The 20,264-nt window shown below is 52.7% G+C and overlaps 1 protein-coding gene across 6 annotated transcripts in view; it reads right to left on the bottom strand.

Annotated features, from left to right (window-relative positions):
• Nucleotides 1-1,724: 1,724 nt before the first annotated feature.
• Nucleotides 1,725-20,264, bottom strand: part of RP1L1 (RP1 like 1) — a 41,626-nt gene continuing 23,086 nt past the window's right edge. For all 6 annotated transcript variants that reach the window (XM_037135609.2, XM_037135608.2, XM_037135607.2 and 3 more), the window contains 3 exons: nucleotides 10,915-11,542; nucleotides 8,504-8,642; nucleotides 1,725-6,970 (listed from right to left, as the gene is read on the bottom strand). In XM_037135609.2, coding sequence (XP_036991504.2) covers nucleotides 1,905-6,970; nucleotides 8,504-8,642; nucleotides 10,915-11,523 — 5,814 coding nt within the window. In that variant the 5' untranslated portion in view covers nucleotides 11,524-11,542 and the 3' untranslated portion in view covers nucleotides 1,725-1,904. The remainder of the gene's footprint in view (nucleotides 6,971-8,503; nucleotides 8,643-10,914; nucleotides 11,543-20,264) is intronic.

Raw genomic sequence — 20,264 nt, 5'->3', positions numbered from 1 at the left:
CATTCCACTAACTGCCATATCTGGAGGTGCCAGGGATGCTTGTCTCTGTCACGTGGGACATCTCTTAGGGGATGACCTGTGACTTAAGTCACAGACGAGGCACACGGTGGAAGTCCCATGTCAACAAAGAGTGACAAGTTCAGAACACCTCTGCACATCACCACTTCTAAACAAAACTCGCAATGGCTAAGCTCTATCTGGCTGAGATACTACTTTCTATAGAGAGAGAGAAACTTTAACTGTAAAAACTTTAACAGAACACCTCCATGGAAATTTTAAAAATGTATAATTTTATTAAGAACACCTCCAGCACTCAGAAACAGAGCGTAACAATGACTCCAGGCCTGAGGGCACAGCCCAGGCCCAGCATCTGCTTTATTTTTACTATGAACATTTACATTTAGAGGACCAGGGAATGTCACCTGTTCATGTAGCATGGAATTCCATTTTCACCAGTCTGAACGCACCAAATAATCGTGCACGAGAAGTCCTGTCCCGTCGGGAAGCTCCCTGTCCCACCGGACCCCGGCCAAGGCTGGCTGAGGAAGGATGCAGAGGATGGGCGGTTTTGACAGCTCAAAATAATAAATGAAAACTGAAAAATATTTTCAAGGGCACATGGAAATCAATTCATTAAAAAAAAGTAGGATTGCAGTTGAGAAATGGGCAAAAGGCATGCACATATACTCTATTTGCACACAGCTTTCCAAAAAACCTAGAAAACTCTGTGATTTCACTAGTGATCAAATATCTCTAACACAGTACCCCATTAAAAGGAGATACAGTTTTTGTCCATAAAATTAGCAAAAAAAAACTTCTCATTTTAGTGGCCCAACCAAATAGTGATGAGACGGTATTGGGCCGGGTGTGTTGATTAAGACGGACCTTTAGAAAAACAGTGTGGCAGCAAGACAGCCAGAGCCTTAAAAACATTCCGTGCCTAGGCCTCTATCCTAAAGAAATCCTCCACAGTTTAAGAGAAAAAGGTTTTTAAATAAATGATGAAAACCATCTAAATGGTCAACAAGAGTATAATGGTAGAGTATTTTATATTCTCCTGATGTATTATTCAGTTATTAAAAATAGGTTTATGAAGATCTGAAGATAAAGAGGGGAAACTCTTACACTGTAAAGTTAGAAAAAGAAGTGTATAAGGGAGACATCCACTGTCAAGTGGTTAGAAAACCCATTTATTAGAAGAAACCAAATCTCTAACACAAGTTGTCTCTGAGTGATGGGATCACGGGTAGCCAGTTTTCCATCTTTCTGCTTTTCTGCATGTGTTTTTCCAGGTATTTCTGTTACCCCCAAATATATACACAACTTAAGGAATACACTTGGACTTTGGGGCTGAGAGCAAACTTTGCCCAATGACCCTGAATTTATCTGCTTCTCCCTGAATTTTTTCACATCTGCAGAGTCACCAAATATATTCAAGACTACAGAAAAGTACCTCAAAGTCAAACGAGGTGAGTGCCAAGAGAGGCCAAGGAGAAAAATAACAGGAGATCAATAGGCAAAAGAATGAGAAACATTTGCTAGCAAAAAAAAAACAAAAAAAAACCCACACAAACAAAAACTCTCCTGGAACATTTCCAATCAGTCCCATCCTCCTGGGCTCTGCAGGGAAATGGCGGGGCCGAATGACCTAGGATAACACGGTAACAGAGCAGATCTGATACCAGATCTGAGATAAGCTCCCTCACACAGCGTGTGGGGCGGGCTGGCGAGCCAGCCGGCCCTCGGAAGCTCCCGGACACCATGGAGTGGCCACGTCCTTTGCACGCCTTTGATCTTTCCCCCACGTTGACACATTGCCAGGGGGCTGAGCCACACTCAGGTCTGTAGGCAAAATATGAGACAAGACAGAGCTCCGGACTCATGAGCACCTCACAGCTGGATCTCTAGAAATCTAAATCGTCTTGGCCAAAGCCATCTGTCCTGTCCATGGTGAGGCTTCTAAGCCTCCTTTCTGCCCCAGAGAGACGTTTAACCACCTTCTCAGCTTCTATGTCAGAGCCTTGGCCTGCTCCGGGCTCAGGGGTCAGACCTTCACCGGTCCCTCGCTCTGGAGTCCTGGAGCCCGAGGAGGGCCCTTCTTGCTCAGAGGTGGAGCTTTCTGGATACATGTCTGTGACTTTTCTCTCTGAACCAGGGACTCCCTTGGGCTCATCGCTAAAGGTCCTCATACCTCCATTCCAAGGCTCCTCTTCGGAGCCTTTCTGAGAGACCTGAGAGCAGTTTCCTAGAGATGATGTTCTGGACGAGGAGAGGCCTGTTTTCTGGCCTGTTTGGCCGCGGGTGTCTCCACCTGTGGCAGGGGCTGGTGGGGGCCTCCTCTCTTGGTCTGGGCTGCTGTGTCCAGAAGCCTTGCCCGACTTGCCCCGCCTCGGGCCAGCCTGTTTCTCACCTTGACTTTCTCTTCTCCGAGTTGGCTGTCCCTCTCCTTCGGTTTTCTGGACCTCTACGGTGTCGGCACCATCATTCTGTCCACCTGGACTTCGGGCCCCAGAGCCCTCCTCTGGGTCCCCTTCCCTGCGCCCCATGCCCCACTCCCCCGCTTCCGCCGCCTCTGGGTGGCAGCCTGCATGGGGGCCTGTGTTCCCTCCTCTCTTCTGAGCAGCTGCATCTTCCTCTGCTCCTCCTGGATCTTCGCCGCTGCTGAGGGTCTGGCTGCCCTCATCCTCATCGCCCTCCTTGGCCCCGGCACCCCAGCCTAACTCTGGCTCCAGACCTCCATCAGCTCCCTGGACAGTCCCAGTCCCCGAGGGGTCCCTCTGATGCAGCTCCACCCCTGTCTTCTTGGGGGTCATGCCTGCTGTCTCCCCACTAGCACACCCTCCTTTTTTCTTCTGCAGAATTTGCTGCAGGTCAAAGGCCTCTTTGATAGGTAGACTGGCTATGCCCACTGTGTCCTTTGGGGATGCCAATATCACTTTCTTCCTCAGGCAGGCCTCGCAGGGACAGAACTCCTCCTCCTTGGCCTTGCCATCCAGCTGGGTCCCCAGAGCTCCACTGAGGTTTGGCACGTCCTCCAGGGAGAGGGAGGGGGTGCCCGGGGCCCAGGTCCGCTCTGAGAAGGCTGAGAGGTTACGCAGGCCCCGGAGGCGATGCCTGCGCTGCTCTGTCTGCTGGGATGTCTCCCACCTGAGGGCTACCCTGGGAGGCCCAGGTGCCCTCCTCCCAGCCCGGCTCTGGATCTTTTGCAGCTCCTTTACGGTGCTGTCTTGAAGCCGCTGGCCAACATCCTGCTGCAGCTCAGCCACCATCTGGTCCAGCAGGCTGTGGTCCTGCAGGCTCCAGCGGGCTCGGAGCGAGGCCGTGGCGCTGGCCAGGTGGGCCATGAAGGCCTTCTCCATCTTCCTCAGCAGACTGGACACCCAGAGGGGGTCAGGGTCTAGAGATACCCTGTGAGCCACAGAAGAGCCCTTCTCTCCAGCCTGCTGGCCGGACTTGGCCTGGGTTTCCTCGTGGCTTGTCCCAGTGGCTCTGGGCAGCTCCTCCAAACAGGGTTCAGTGTTGGGACCACTTTGACTCCCAGTGGCATTTGAGTCCCTCTCAACGAGGCTCCCAAGGGTCTCTGCCGTTGTCTCTCCCCTCCCTGCAGGGCGCAGCATGGCAGAGACAAGGTCTCTTCCTGCTTCCTCTTCCTGCACACTCTCATCGTCCCGTGCACCCTCCTCTTCCTGAGACCTAGCTCCTGATAATTCCTGTCCCACGGCCCTTTTCTCTTCTGGAAATCCACTGACAGCTTCCCATTGCAATTCTGCTCTTTCTTCTTCTTCTATTATTTTTGCTAACTGCACTGCCTCTTCTTGCATTGTGCTCTCAACTACTTGGTCCAGGTTGCCACCCAGCCTGTGCTCCCCACTGCTCCCCTCGGCCTTGCCCTTCCTGGTGGCACAGGCCCGTGCTTGAGAACTTGAGGAGGCCATGCAACCACTCAGCTGCTGCCTTCCCAGTTCCTCTGGGTTCTCTGAGGTTCTGGAATCAGGCCTCTGGTGGAGGATTTTCGAGGGCAGGTCTATCCTCTCAGAGACCAGGGCACAGTCCACAGCACAGGGTCCCCTGCCTTCCCCCGAGCCTCCAGAACCACTTCCGACATCCACACCAGAAGAGGATGTTGGTGTGAAGTTCTCAGTCACAGCCTGGGACCTGAGGCCTGGCAGAGCCTGGCACCTGCTGAACTCCCGGAGGCCTGAGTCCTGCTCACCTGGCCTGAGGCCACACCTGGGCCACAAGGCCTGGAAGGTGCTCAGGAGCTCCTTGTACCGAGGAGAGTCTGCGAACCTCACTTTGCTGGTGGAAGACCCAAGATCTTCATCGAAGAAGTGGAGCTTGGTGAGACACATGATGAGGGCCTGGGCGGAGTGGCTGAGCCTTCTGCCCGCCGAGCCCGACACTTCAGGCAGGCTGCCGGCCTGGCCCTGCCTGGAGCCCAGCAGCGCTTTCATGACCTGTACAGAGGCAGAGACCCTGTGGGGAAGCACACGCTGGCCCACAGCACAGTCCCCAGCTGCCACTTCACCTGCTCTGGCCTCCACGGGGGCTTCTGAAACTCCGCTGTGAGGAAGACCCTCTCCTGGCTGGGGACCAGCATCACCAGTCACTGGGAGGGGTCCCTCTGGTTCTGCTTTCTCACTGGTTGCCCTTTCCAGGGATGGGTGTCTGGCCTGAGTTGGCTCCTCCAGGCTTTTGGGGGAATGTCTGTCTGCGAGGCCGTCCCTAGCCATATCCAGCCTGTCATCCACTGTCTCATACTTCACAGGCTCGGGCTCCTCCGGGATGTTGCTCAGCCACTCACGGACCACAGCTTCTGGAGAGGCTCGGGGCAGGGCACCCAGTGTCACACTGTCCTTGTCCTCTTGCTCCTCCAGACCGTCCCCTCCACCAGCAGCCTGACCCTGGCACATCCTCCCGGGCCTGGCACCCAGGCTGCCCCTTCTCGCTGCCCTGACTGCTCTACGAGGGCCCCCTGACTGAGAGCCGGGGGGGCGTGGGCACTGCGCATCAAGCTGCTCCTCTCCCAGGGCGGTGCCCGCTGGCCCTGAAGCTGCGCTGTGGTCTCTGTTGCTGCTATGTGGGAGACCATGTTTTTTGACAGAGGACTGCGCCCTGGGGGGAGTGGGACAGTGCCTGCTGCACACCGGGAGGGCCTCAGAGACGGGCTCCGGGCTGCCCTGAGGCTGGGCGTGCATCTCCACGCAGGGGGTCCTGCAGACCCCAGATATGCCCGTTTCTGAGTAGCAGCCCTCTTGCTGGGACCTTGACTTCCCCACCTTGTGCTGTCCAACTGGCAGAGGCGAAAGCCGGGAGGGCTTGGGGACATCACCCCCCACATTTTCACCCTGGGCGTTGGCTTGGGAGCTGAGAGAGTCCCATGAATTGCAAGGCGAGTGCGCCCTGAACTCAGGGTTCCCTTTTGTCTCAGTAAAGGGAGAGTGGGCAGGGCAGAGGTCCAGAGCGCAGTCTGAATCGCTCACAGCAGTGAGGGGGGCACTGCCGACCCCCTGTGCATCCTGGGAATGAAGAGAGGGAGAGCGGGGAAGCTCTGGGTTCTGGGACCCTGGGTTTCTGGCGCTAGATGAGCTTCCCGGAAAGCGTGGTGCTGGGCTGGCTGGGAAGCCCCTGCCTGCACTGGGAGGCCCCTGTGTTTGCCTGCACACAGGTGAGTCGAGTGGGCAGTGGGTGTCCCTTCGGCTGCCGTGCTGTCTGAGGTGGCCTCTCTGGGGCCCGCGGCCAAGCCCAGAAATGCTGGGTGAGGCCACAGCACTAGCTCTGCTCTCCTGCTTTCTTCTCCTGTCTGTGGCTGAGATGCGGGGAGAAGACAGGGAACAACCTTCTGCAATATCACTAGAGCCGAAACAACCTGAAGCCAGGGGCTGTCTCGTCCCACATGCATCCCTGGCCTGCATGTGCCCGGGGCCTGGTATGTTCCCCTCCGCCCATGGGTCCTCATTCCCCAAAGATGAGAGGTTCATGGTGGAGGAACAGGGGCCTCCCGCACGGGTGGCCTTCCGTGGGGAAGTCATGGCCCTGGTCTTGCTGCGGCGGCCCTGGTGCCGCTCACCCCTTTCACTGGACTCCTCATGAGACCCGGCACTGGCTGAGGAGTCAGAGAGAGCGCCTGTCACACGCTGGGTCCTGGGTTTCAGGCAGCGGGGGTCCCTGCTGCCCAGCCCTCCTCCCTCTGGACCTGGGCCCCCACCGGCCTGGGGAGTACCACCAGCTGCCTGTCCTGGTCCTTTCTGGGAGGTGGCCCTGGAGGACAGATGCAGGTCGCAGCTGCCCGTGCTGCCCTCTGGGGACCGGGAGCAGCAGGAGGAGTTTGGCTCTGAGCCTTCGGGGGGTCTGTCACTGGAGGCAGGGCTGACACTCTCCTTGCTGCTGCTTTTCCTGCCAGCAACCCCTCGGCTCCAGCGGCCCCTGGAATGGGCATGGGGGGCTGGCCTGGCCCTACTCTGAGCTGCTGTCCCCTCTCCCTGGGCGGCGTACAGGGGGTTCATCCAGATCTCATATCTGGACCCTGGCTGCCACCTGCCTCGTTCGACGGCTTCCTTGCATGCTGCCTCTTGGGTCCCCAGTGCTTGTGTCCCAGGCTCTGAGGAGCCCCCAGGGTGGCCTTCCCCACTGGCTGCTGTGAGGGCACCGGCCCTGCTGACCCTCCTGGACCACAGGAGCATGTCGTTGCCCAGTAGGTGGAAGCGGACTTTCATCTCCACAGACAGGCTGCCGTCCTCATTCACGTGCACTTTCTTCTCAACGTCATCACTGGCCACCAGCGGGCCGAGCTGGGCAGGCGTGTCCTGAGGGTGTGTGTCAGGATCAGGACCCATCCAGGCATGGTGCAGGGACACCCGGGGACCGCTGAGGCCAGACCCTTCCAACAGCGAGGGAAACTGCCGAGGCCCGCTGCCCGACCTGGATCTCGAGTGGATCACACTCTGCCTGGCCTTTGGGCCCCAGCTCCCTGGCACACAAGGAAGAGTAAGAAGAAAGAGGAAAAGTCAGTGAGCTACTTGGGGGAGCTTCAGGACAGGAGAAAAAGGCTGGTCATGAGCCTAAACACCCGCGTCACCTCCAAAACCACGCAGTAAGGGCAGGAACCACTCTGGGACAAATATCCACAGTTGGCTGTTTATGAACCAGCAGAGCAAAGTGAGAGGAACTTGAAGCCTGAATTGAGTCTGAACTCTGACATTTCCCACCTGTGGAGCTTTGGGCAGGGCCTCTTTTCTGAGCTGTAAAATAAAAATAACGGTATCTATTTGGAAATGCAAGGCCATGTATCTAAAACTTCCTAAAAAAAAGAAAAGTAACTTCCTGTAGAGTCACTAGCACAGAGTGGGTTCTTGATGGCAGCAGAGGCGGCGGGCAGGGCAGCAGTGCCCAGAGCAGACTCCTAGCCCTGCTCACGCCCACCCCCAGCACAGGAAGCAAAATCAATAAGCTGCTGCACACGCACCTGATCATAAACTGTAAAATGCTTTGCAGTTATTAGTGGTGATTTATCATCCTGATACTCATCAAGCTTTGGGGTTGATAAATGATTGCAAGGATGGACCCGGACACAGGATAGCAGGTCCTGGTAGTCAAGCTTGCAGCCCATGAAAAAGAGAAGAAGGGCTACCTGGGGTAGAAAAAAATGACCTCAAGAAAGAACGAAGACCCCTAATACTGTCTCATTTTGTCTCCTTAGCTAGTATTTGACGAGAGGGAGGAGCTAGTGGAGAGTGAGCCTGTGGTCAGCAACAGAATGGACACCCTGAGTCCGTCTGAGCACGAGGAAGTTTCTTGAAGCTCTGCTCCTTCATAAGCCCTGAATGAGACCAGGGGCTCCCTCAGCTGTGGCTGACGGGGCCCTGGATCCCCAGCACCTGGCATGCAGCAATCACTGACACCACTATTGTTGTTTCCTAACAGCTTTGCACAGAGGATAAGATTTTGTCTACTTGCCCAAGTTTGCCCATTGTCATTCCAATAATTTTGCTGAAACTCTTATTCTATGGTTGTTAATTGTGCTTTTAAAGTAAAGTGTTTTTTTTTAAATAACAAATCCTAAACTCTGGCACATAGTAGGCTTTTGGATGGAAATGTGGTTGGATGTTTAGGATGATGGGTTGGATGAATGATCGATGGTTATCTTTAAGGTTAGGATCATTTGGCCCCACTGCTGTCTAAGAGAATCATGACTCTTGAAAGATGTAAATGCCACATGGCCCTGCTCCTTAATAAAGCTTGTATTAGATCCTAGAAACTTAGAGTTCAAGATCTCCTGATCCCTATTCTCTAAGTACCAGACTCTCCTCTCTCCTACCCCAGATGTTCAACCCATGAAGGCCGGTGGTGATGAGAAGAGGCAAGACAGACCCCAAACAGCTGGCTGCTCAAGAATTGGAACCAAAGACAGGTTTCCTGAGTTATCTAGAAAGAATATCTTCCCACCTCTTCTGAACCACCATCCCATGCACATAACATTGGGGAAACCCAAAAACCAGCTCACCATTTTTGCTCCGTGAAGTCTGCCCCGATAAGGTCTCAGTCCCACTTCTCACACCTTCTGTTGCTAGAGGTCTGAAGGACTCAGGACCAGCACACACCAGCACCGGGGGGCTGTGCAGCAGAGCCTTCAGAGAGTCCACCTGAAGAAGGAGGGTGTGAGTCAGGAGGCCTGGTCTGCAGACCCTCCCTTCTGCTTGGGAAGACACAGTAGAGGAAGCATCCACTGGCTCTGGCCCTGTCTGTCCATCTCATCCCAAATTTCTGACCCAATTGCCATAATACCATAACCATTTTGGGACTCAGGTCCTATTACTGTGATCTTCCTCCCCAACTACACCCTCCTGGTGCGAGGCCTGTGGTTTAGGGGTTATTCCGGAGGCCTGAGGTGCAAAAGACTTCATGAAGCCTTTGGTCTGCTTCCCTGCTCACACTCGCACCCTCCAGGACAGGCATTTTTCTTTTAAAGTAAGCAGCTTCCACAGGGAGATCTGATCCACTATCTCACCCTTTGTCCAAGCAGGTCCTCTTCTGAGTTTGATCCATATTTTCCAGTGTAATCTGGACCCGTTGCCTCTGCTTCTGCCCCTAGTGGAGCGGAGAAGGGCGAGGCACTGTTCTCTGCACCAGTGGCCCTTCCATCCCAGCCTCCTCCAGGGGTTCTCTAAGCTCCTGCCCAGAGGCTGGTCACAGCCCTGCACACACACACACACACACACCAGCCAGCAGGATGTCCGGGGCTGAGTGGAGCAGGAGACATCAGTGCTCAGTTGTGTTCCAGAAAATAGGTTCCTGCTTTCAAAAAAATCTCACCTGGCCCCGAGGCCCCTGCCTCTGTAAGGGTATGCCCTATTTATAGCATTACGTCATAATGAGCACTGTTGGGGACTACAGTCCCAACAGTCCCATCTTTAAAGTGCTGAATCTGTTCTTTTTCATTTTCTCAAATTAGAAGGGTATGTTTCATTAACAAGGGATGGAAAAGAGAGAAAACGACCACTTGCATCTTCTCCCCAAATGACACTAAGTCTGCCGTCCACCAGATCTTTCAACCTGTTTAATTAAAAGTTTGTTTCAAACAACCAGGTCCATTCCTCCTTCGATTTAGATCTCTGGTCCGTTGCAAAACTGCAAATGTGACCAAGTGTATCAATTTATAGATGCAGCCATGCTTCTAGAGAACCAGACTTTTCCAAGGAAGAAATAGAATTGAAGGCTCAGTGATGCTCCCTTTGTAGAAAGAGCTGGGGGTCTGGGACCCGTGGAAACAAAAGAACATTGTTGAGAGTTTCCATCCAACTGAGGACCCGCAAATGAATAATCGTGAGACAGCCTGTGCCAGGAAGCAATGTGGCCACTGTGTTTACAAAAATGCTGATAGCTCTGCAGTAAGTCTATCTAAAAGTATGATAATATTTTCTCCAATTAATTTATATTGCACCCGCTCTCTCCCTCTCACCCCACCCACTGAACTGTAGCCAATTGACCGCAGGCAGGGACCTGGTCTTATTCGTCTGTAAAATCTGCATGCAGCACAGGCTGCTACATAGCAAATGCACCACAATTTGACAAGGTTCTTCCATCACAACTCTGAAATCACTGAGGCTGGCCCTGTCATTTGCCAGCCATACAGCTACGAGCAAATGACTTGACCTCTTTGCCTCATTTTTCTTAGCTCTACACATGGTACAATATTAATTGCCTCATGGGTTTGTGTGGCAGAGGCTTATGCCCTAGGTCTGTCGAGGTCAATTCCACTTTTTCCAGTGCACTTTCCAGGACCCCAGGGCTTAGAAAGCCCTAAACAGGTTTCAGGAGATGGAAGCTCAGGCAGCAGTGCCAGGCCCGGAGCCCCAACGTCCCTGCTCCTGCCTGTCGAGGTTGAAATGCGGGAATTCCCCAGTCTCAGCTGTACAGGTCTGGACTCCGAGACTGAGAAGTCTGCTCAAACTCAGTAATCACAGCGGCTGCAGGCAGGGGTAGCAGCTTCCCTGCAGAATGCTGGGGGCCATTCCCGCAAACCCAGCATTCATGCCTCCACATGTCCAAAGGAAGCCCCCGAACGCCCTGTGTTAAACTGCTTTCTGTACAAGGCACTGAGAGCAGTTTCTATTTCCTGCACCGAACTCTCTCCGTAATAGATTAAATAGTAGGAGAATTGGATGAGAAAAGAATGAAAGCATGCAAAGCTATGTCTGGGCTCACTAAGTGCTCGCTATATGGTAGCTAAAAATATGAATAAGGATTGTTTGATTAACTGACTCAGTGTCTCCACTCTACCCACCTTTAATCGGTAGCAGGGCAGGGCAACCTGTGCCATTTTTAAAGGATAACCTCCCCATTCCATCCAAGCTTTTTGACCTGACATCCAGAGGACCTTTTAAGGAAAATGCCACACCCTGCCCGACAGCCTACCTTTTTCCCGCTGGTTGTGTACACCTGCCGCACAGGAAAGTGCAGAAGGTCCGAGGCTTTGCTGAGAAAGGCCGACAGGCTCCTGGTGTTTCTATGACTGAGCACCACTGTCTGCTGGAATCGAGGGTCCCCATTCTTAACCAGCATTATCTTCTTTGGGGCTTTAGGATTCTTCCTGGAAGAGGATATCCCTGGGGCCTCGCCCTGGCCTTCAACATCTCGAGACTGCTGAGTAGAGGGGCGTCCCCCTTGTGGCCGGCCTGGCCCGCTGGAGGTCTTAGGGGGCTTCTTATCGGAACAGAGGTAGCACCCACCATCCTCCAGCTGCTCCAGGGCACTGAGGCCGTGCAGGCCCCGGGGCGTGGTGACAGAGCGTACCCCGAAGGAGAGAGGCACGCGTTGGGAGAGCTCATCCATCAGTGTCCCGAAGCTCTTGAAGGTGCGTTGGTGGACAGCTAGACGAACCCCAGAAAATTGGGGATCCCCTCGCTTGAGGAAAGTTATCTTCTTGGCTGGAGTGACCTGGGTGACAGAGGGGGTCCGGGCCATGGAAGGCAGGAGGCACTCACGGTAGCTGGGGGCCTGGGCATCCCTCGGGGTGCTGTTCATGGCGTGGAGGCCTGGGCGGCTGAAACCAATGGAAGGAGGAGGGTCAGAGAGCAGCCAAGAGATTCCTCATTTCCTCCCAGCTCTTCATTACAGAGGTGTTCCCTGCCCACTCCAAATTTGGTCCACTCAGCTCTGGAGAGGCAGATTCATCCATGTTAATGGAACAGAAGGGATGCCCAAAGGTTTGGCATCAGACAGTTCTGAGTTCACATTCTATCTTACGCCATATGACCCAGGAGGTGAATGACATGCTCTGTGTTTGGAAGACGCACCTGCCAAACGCGGCCATACTCACTCTGCAGAGTGGTTGTAATGCATAAACGGGTCTGTGCATATGCAGTTCTGGGCACAGAGCAAGCACCAATACCTCTCAATTCCTTTTCCTCCTCTTGCTGTTTCTCTTACCCATTTCTACCACCTGAGCTCCTTTGAACACCTTAGGGTTTATTTCCTAAAGAGATGAGTAGATAAAGGGAAGACCATGGAATGCAAGTGCAAGAACACAGGGTGGGCAGTCAGGAGGCTGGGGCCCCTTGCCCACTGTCTCTCTTAGTGCCAAGACTGATATGTGGCCCTGGGGGATGCCCAGGTCTCTGGACTTGCATCCTTAGACTACGAGGTGAGAGGGCTGAAGGAGAATCCCTCAGTCTCAAACCCTTCAGGGACCAAAGTGCAGACAAGGACACTTGTAACCCAAAGAGGATGTTGTGTGCTTTCTCCACTGTATGGTGATGTTTGCTTTCATATGAAAAAAATGCTCCTCCTGCACCCCTCCAAAGTCTTTGGAAGATGCCTAGTGTACCCTGCCAAAGAGTCCCCCAACCTGTTCCCATTGACATGGGAGATTGGGGGTTCAGGCCAGCCACGGTTGGGTCGAGGTCATTCATCCAGCTCTTCATTTCTATTCCCATTATGGTGGAGCTCACTGCTGCACCTGGGACTCTTGCAGAAGCCTGACTCTGTGCAGGCCACCAAGTCATGCTCTGTTCTGTGTATCTGCTGGCCAAGTTGTCCTGAAATCCATTTTTCCCCCAGATAATTCCTTTGCTCCAAGCCCTTCAAGTGGTTCCCACTGTCTATAGAAAAAGTCCAGGCTCCTTATCCCACAATTAAAGGCCTCTCTGTTCTGCTCCTGTGCACCCCCTAAGCCTCAGCTCCTGCTCCTTCTTGTGGGCATTCTCCACTCCAATGAGGCTGCCTGGCGCAAGCTCCCCTGCATGGCGACCCCCATCCTTCCGTACCCTGCCTCGGCTCTCCTCCTTCATGAGCCTTCTGCAGCCCCCAAGTCTGGGGCAACCCCCACTTTCAGCATGGTTCACTGACATTTCCCACATCCTGAGCTCTATCCTTCCTGGTCAACTACCCCCAGGCACGGGAGGCAGAACCTGTGCTCCTGGGGCACCGGCCCCAAGCTTGGCACACAGCAGGGGCCCAGGAAATCCATACTGATTAATAAAGCGGATATTTCTCAGAGCCGCATAACAGAGCCGGGGCCTGTCAATAAGTGGACCCTTGAGTAATGATGATCAGGGAAGGAGTTGTCCCTGCTCCCGTGCAGTTCAGACCACGCAGGACCCTCATTAACAAGCATGCTCACTGCAGGTGACCATGGCCTTCCCTGCCACAGCCCTGCCCCCTGCTTACAGTTCCTCCAGCACCCGCATCTCCCTTCCTTACCTCGCCTTCACATTTACCCCATTCCTCTTAGGGGAAGGGATTGTCCTCTCATTTTTCAAAATCTTCATACACTGCTGGGGGGGGGGGGCTGGGATGGGAGTAAAAGACAGAAAACTGTACTTGAACAATAATTAAACTTAAAAAAATCTTCGTACACAAAGAGGCCTTGTAATCCTCTCTCATCTCTGCACAAACTTTATAATTAGCTTCTTCAGCCTCCTCCCTCCCAACTAATCCCTTTAAGCTGCCTTTTCAGACCTCCCACTAACAGCAGCAGCTGCCTGTGCTGCTCTTCCACGTGCCTTCCTGAAGGGCTTACTTTTCTCCCTGCTTGATTTTCATTTTCACTTGTGACAATGAGCATCCTTCTTGGTCCTCCCCGAAGAACTAAGAGAAAAACTAAGGGACACTGGGGCATTCAGTGACGCTGGGGAACACGGTGAGGGAGGCACAGTGACACCGGGGGGACGAAGCAACACTGTGTCCCTGACAATCACTATATTCCCCCCCATCACTGTGTCTCCTAATGTTGCTGTGTCCTTTAATGTCATCATGATCCCCAGTGTCACATGACCCCCAGTGTCCCTGTGTCTCCCAGCACCCCCAGGACCCCAGCATCCCTGATGCCTCCAGGGTTTCTGCTCCTTGCAGCCCATTTTCGGGTGGAGAGGATCAATCTCTCTAGAGCCTCTCCGATAGCAGGTCTGCAGGGCGAAGGGGAGCGTTCAAGGGCAAAGCAGGAACCTGGTCTGAAGCGAAGGCAAAGGCCATTTTGCTGTTCACTGAGGACCCAGGCAAAACATAACATCACACAACACATGCTCAAGTGGCCATCTATCCCCTTCTGGCGCTCTTCTAGAAAGTAACATCTTTCTGGATTGGAATTCTCTATCTCCAAAAGTCCAAAACTGGACTTTTGAAATTAAAAATGTCTCCTGAGGAATTCTAAGTACCCAAAATCAGGCTGATAGCAGCCAGGAGCCACCACGAAGGCTCTCTCTCAACACAAGGCCAAGCACATGGCCCCAAGAGAAGCTGCTTGGTCACCTCATTGCTAAATGCATCTGCACTCATACAACTGACAAGATCCTGCATTGACTTTGGGTGGCTGGTGCACCTGCACACACACATACAGGGACACTCACGCGTATGCACAAGAATTAGAAAAAATTTAGGACATAGAGGAAGGAGCTGGAGGATCAAAGATGGCCTGGGTGCATCAACTGTGGAAGGTGAGGGAGTTCAAGGCTGTAAGATCACCCTGCTCCTCATGGGAGGATGGGGCAGCAGCTTGCTCTTCAGCTTCATCACTAGAAACCAACAGGCTCAACTTCAGCCCCACGACGAGTCCTGAGCAGTATGACCTCCTCTTGTCATGTGGAAGGGAGAAGCCCATTGACCTTCTTTGTCAAAGAGGCCAAATACGCTTCTCATCCTTTCACTCTCAAAACAGGTCATTCAAGTATTCACTCACTCATTCATTTACTTGTTTGGGTGCCACACAATAATTTCTGAGCAGCTATTATGTACCAGGCTCTACGTTGGATCCTGGAGATGCAAAGATTACTGAGACATAGCACCCATCTTCTAAAACTTCACATTCTTATGTGACAAATAGGTACATTATTAAAAGGTAGCGTAAGAAATGGTCTGAGATATAAATATAAAAATAGAAATAGAGATATAATATATACAGGACATGACTGAAAGCAAATTGAGAGGAATGGCAAGTCAGGGAAGACTTCCTGCAGGAGGTGGCAGAAGCAGAGACCTAAAGGACAATTCTGGGATTAGCCAGAGAAGGAAGAAGTCAGGACCAGCGTGGGAAATAGGTATGGCCTGGGTGCCAACTCTGACAGAGTGGGGTGGGTTGGAAGGATGGGAGAAAAAGGTACCCAGGCTCCCTGTACGCTGTGATCAGCCAGCAGTGCTGCCATAGCATTGGAGCAGAGGAGGACCATGCAGGTGCCAGGTATCTGCTGTCCTTGCTCTACTCGGGGTGTTCAGGATGGGGACATATATGCAAAAGGGCAGCAGAGGATCCAAGTGTGGGCGTTCAATAAGGGCCTTCTCAATGGATGTCACCCTGATATTTTAGGAGATGCCTGGCAGCGGCAGGGAGGATTGGGCCTTGGAGAACGGGGAAAGTTATTGGTGAATGAGGACACTTGTAGCGGAAGGAAGACCAGGGGGACTGATCTGGCAGAGGCTGAGCAGAAGCCACCAGTGGGGTTGGGCGACCAACCAATGGGCCAGTGGGAAGGGGCTGTGGGCGAGAATGAAGTACAGCATGGTCCTGGGGTTTGAGCCTCTGGACCTGGGTGCGAGGTGGCACTTGCTCCTCACCCAGCAGGGCAGTGGAGTGGGGAAGAGTTCTGGAGGCAGGCATGAGGGTGTCGTGGGAAAGGCCCCCTCTCTGTAGGGGTGGGCACACACACATGAGTGTATCTGACACAGAGTTGTTAAGGGGGTTGATGAATGTCCCTGCGGGGAGGAGGACACAGCACAGACACAATCAGATCAGCTCTGGCCCCAGGTGCCCCAACAGCAGAACCCCAAACCCTTCACTGAAGTCTGCAAGGCTCATGACTGACAAACGCAAACTCAGGCGAGTCTCTACATCTGGCCCAAGAACAGGTAAATGCAAAAGAGGAGGCTGGAAACAGAGGGGGGTAAAACTCAGGGGAAACAGGAAGCAGGTGAAGCAGGTATCGTGGCCGGTCAGGCTGACCCGGTAGGTCCAGGACTGCCCCAGGGTTAGCGCTGAGAAGCACACGAGCCAGTCCCCACTGTCCCCGCTACTTCCTGTCCCCAGCTAACTGCAACGGGTTGGTTGCAGTCACCCCACCTGGATGTCTTTGCCATGGGTCCAGGTGGGTTCATAGGATCAGGTGGCCTCTTTTTGGCAATGGCCCTGCTGGCAGTGAGGCTGAGATAAGCTGGCACTGCCAGGGGTTGCTTCATAGAACCGGAAAAAGATGCTACTACAAAGGATAGGACACCAAGTCCCAATGACCCAGTTCAGCTCCTGGGAGCAGTAAAGCCTGAAAGGAAAACCCAAACTGGAAAACTGACTCTTCAGTTATGGGAGCCGACAATTCTCTCCTCGGCTTTAATGGATTTGATTGAAGCAGGAGAGGACGCAGACCCCCGGGGAGCACACCGCTAAGTGTCCTGCCTTTCCCAGATTCCCAAGCTGCATTTCTGAGTTGGGAAGGTCTCTGGGGACAGAAGAGAAGGGAGGGGATGCAGTTCTGAAGCCCCTGCCAAATCCTCCCCTTTTGCCCCCAAAGGGACAACTGTCCCATTCCTACATGCCAGTCAGGGTGGAGAAGGGGAGGATATGACACCAGCCCTTGGATGAGATTAGTGGTCAGCTCATACATAAAGTCGCATGGGTCGGTTTTCCCCGCCCTGCTTTTCTCCTTCCAAAGTCATGAAGTTCCTCTCCCTAAGCAGGAGCAGGAGAGGGCGTGACCTCTTTGACAAGACAAGCTATGTAGGACAGTGGCTCTGGCCTGGAGAGAGGACACTGGAGTCCACGTATCTCGTGTCATGAACCGGGCCAGCCACACAGCCCTGGGCCCCCTCACAGCAGAGGGGAGACAGCCGTTCCTCCATTCACACTCAGAGGGAGTGTGGACAGCAAGAGACCTGTGAGGGAAAGGCAAGGCCTGAGTCGGGGGTGGGAGGAGTCAGGAGAAAAGCAGAGGGAAGGAGGGTGAGGAGCAGGAGGAGAGCCACTGGGGCTGGTTCCCTGTGCACCATCTCCACTCTCCACTCCCAGCTTGGGCTCTGTGGGGGCACTGCTGCTGGTGGGGAAAGTCGAGATAAGGTAGGAGACACTTGCCCAGCAGGAGTCTTTTATTCAGCCACCTGCCATGACCAAGCTCTGAAGGAGACCTCCCCGTGGACTCCGCACACCGCTCCTGCTCCCACCGGGGACAGGGCCTCGTCCCCGTGTGCTGGGTAGCGTGGAGCAGAGGACGCTCTGAGGTCCAGCTGTCCTGAGTCACCTAGGAACATGGAGACTGGGGGAGAATCACTACTGCAAATGGGTCCTGGCAAACCCCGGGGTCCAGGGCACCAGTCAGAGCATCCTGGGATTGATGTCACTCTCCAAGGAGGGGGAAGGGTTGCCAGGGGATTTCAGGAGGAAGCAGGGCAAGAAAGCAGAGGAGGCATTCCAGATGTTTGGGGGTGGGGAGGGAAGTAGAGAAAAACAGATTAAGGGGCAAAAGAAGAAAAAAATAGAAGTCAACAGGAAACGCTCCAAAAGGTGACAGCATGGTGGGAGGGATGGAGCAGGATAGGCCTGCAGGGGCAGAAGCAGTTTTGTCACCAGCCCTGGAAGTGAGCTAGGGCAGGGTGCGGGCTGCAGGCGGGGCAGGCTGTGAGAGGATGGGCTCAGGAAGAGGATGAAGTGAGTGAGAGCAGTCTGCAGGCTGGGGCTGGGCTCTGCAAAACGCAATCTGTGGGGCACCGACACCAGACACCTACGAGTAAGTGAGTAGGAGGCGGGCGGGAAGAATGCTAGGGTGGCCGAGACCTTGAAGGGTTGATTGATACTAACACAGGAACAGCTGAGAGAAGCCGCCATCATGTGACTAGTGCATGTCCCTAGAAGAGTAGAAGAAAACGCTGTGGCACAGAGCCTCCAGAAAGCACAGGAGCCGCTGTCATTCAGCAGGTGAATGGCCGGCCCTGCACAGGCTCCTCCAGCACCACATGGGTCTACACAAGCTTTACAGGGTCTACAGCCATTTTCAGCCTCATCATTTAGTGATAAACTAAGACAAAAGTGTACTATTGGTTGCAGTATTCATCCTGATTTCAGAGCTACTAAAACATGGTGGCAGGGTGTGGGGGGACATGTGTGTTTTAAAGTCAGTGAAAGGCAGTATGACAAAGGGCCAAGTGTAGGTTGTGCACATACCCGTGACAAAGCCACAGCACTTATTCAAGTTTGATTTGAGTGACTTGTGTGTATGGCAGCATCAGGGGGCCAGTGTGCTACGACCTGGTGGTCCTGTCACGTGATCAAGTGGGTAACTGTGACTCCCGAGAAAAAGGAGGGGACCATAATATACCACTGTACACCCATCAGGATATACAAAACAGGGTGTAGCTACCATCAAAAAGGAAAAAACAGAAAGCAACAAATATTGATAAGGATATGGAAATTTTGCTCGTGGGAATATAAAATGGTATGGCTGCTGTGGAGAATGGTGTAGCCGTTCTTCAAAGAAACTATATAAAGACTTGCCATATGACCCAGCAATTCCACTTCTGGGCGCACACACAAAGGAGCTGAAAGCAGCTGAAATCAAACAGATTTTTGCACACCTATAGCAGCATTACTCACAATAGCCGAAGGGTAGATGCTACCCTAGTACCCACGGATGGATGAGTGGAGAAGCCACATGTGGGATATCTACACAGTGACTATTATTCAGTCTTGGAAAGGAAGGGAATTCTGACCCATACTACAATAGCTGCATCTTAAAGACATTATGCTAAGTGAAATAACCCAGACGAAATATCATGTGATATTTCGTGTCACATGCTGGGAACAAATATAGTGTGATTCCGCTTATGTGAGGTATCTCCGTAGTTACATTCAGAGACAGGAAGCAGAATGGCAACTGCCAGGAACTGGGGGAAGGGGGATGGGGAGTTAGGGTTTCGATGGACACAGAGTTTCACCTTGGGAAGGTCAAGTTCTGGAGATGGATGTCGGTCATGGCTGCACAGCGATGTGTGTGTGTGCTGAATGTCACTGGACTGTGCCCTTAAATGGTTAAAAATGGTAAATTTTATGTTATGTATATTTTACCAGAATAAAAAATGTAACATACCAAGAAAATAAAAAAAGAACAAGTGGAATGAATCGTCCTTTGAGAAAGGCAATTTGGTGGAAGAAGACCTCCCAAAACTGGGTGGGGCAGGGTGCGGGAAACACCTCGTGGGCTCCACACAGCAGAGCAGCCACCCCCTGGGCTTGAGGTTCTGAGTGGTGGATTCAGGATCAGAATAAACGGCGAGAGCTAATGAAAGTGGACTTATGATTAATAGGTATGAAGCAATCTAGCCACAGACATTTGAGGCCTATTATGGGACAGACATTTGTCAAGATGCAGAGAATGAGTCTCATGCAGTGAGATGGGCTCATGTCTCACGGAATTTATAATCCAGGGAAGAAAACAGAACTCCTCACCCTTTGGCACATGAATGTCCCTGAGGCTTCTGGAGGGCCCCAGGGTCAGGAGCCCCCACCCTGGCTCTGTCAGGAAATTGCTGATGGCTGTGGGCAATCGACTTAACTCCTCTGAGCTTCAGTTACTTTAACCATAAAACAAAGGTTCTCAACTAAAGGGCTGCTCCTCAGCTGGAGTTTGTGGGAAAAGGTAGCACATGATGCTGTACTGTAAATAATTACCCTCGAATCTGGAAGACCTCTTGAGAAAATACCAAAGGCATTAGTTCTTAAAAATTTTTAGGTAAAACTATCCCCCTTCCACATTGTGGCGTGAAACCATGAGGAATGCCCCCATGCAGAAAAATGAGTGCATTCCCGTATGCACAACACACTGCATGCAATTTCACAGGCCTCTGAGGCCCACCTGTAGGAGCTCCCCCAGACGCCCACAAAACTCAGGTGAAAAACCTCAGATCTAGGTCTGAGGATCTCATGTGCAATAACACGTGGTGCCCGTAGTGAATAACACCGGGCTGTAGAACAGAAATTTGCCGAGAGATAGAACTTAAAGGTTTTCAACAACACAGAACAGAACCTTTGATGTAGTCCTTGGAGATGAGGAAACAAAGAGGAGGGACACCAGGGAGAAAGCCCCTGGAGCTCTGAGCTAACCGGTATGTGCTGATGGTGTGCTTTGAAAGAAGAAAAAAGGTCATGTTTGTGAATATAGACTCTTTTGTTCAACCTGTAGCTACTGGGAAAAGTTTCCCAAAAATGGCTCCCTGTCTTTCTGGTGATGAAGGAAGGGGACATTCATTACACCTCAGGAAAAGAGACTTAAGTCTGGAAGAACCCTGAGATTGAC

This window comes from Artibeus jamaicensis, unplaced genomic scaffold (assembly GCF_021234435.1).
Source record: "Artibeus jamaicensis isolate MK-2021 breed Jamaican fruit bat unplaced genomic scaffold, CSHL_Jam_final scaffold_537, whole genome shotgun sequence".
Taxonomy (NCBI): Eukaryota; Metazoa; Chordata; class Mammalia; order Chiroptera; family Phyllostomidae; genus Artibeus; species Artibeus jamaicensis.
This window is presented reverse-complemented; position numbering and strand designations above follow the sequence as displayed.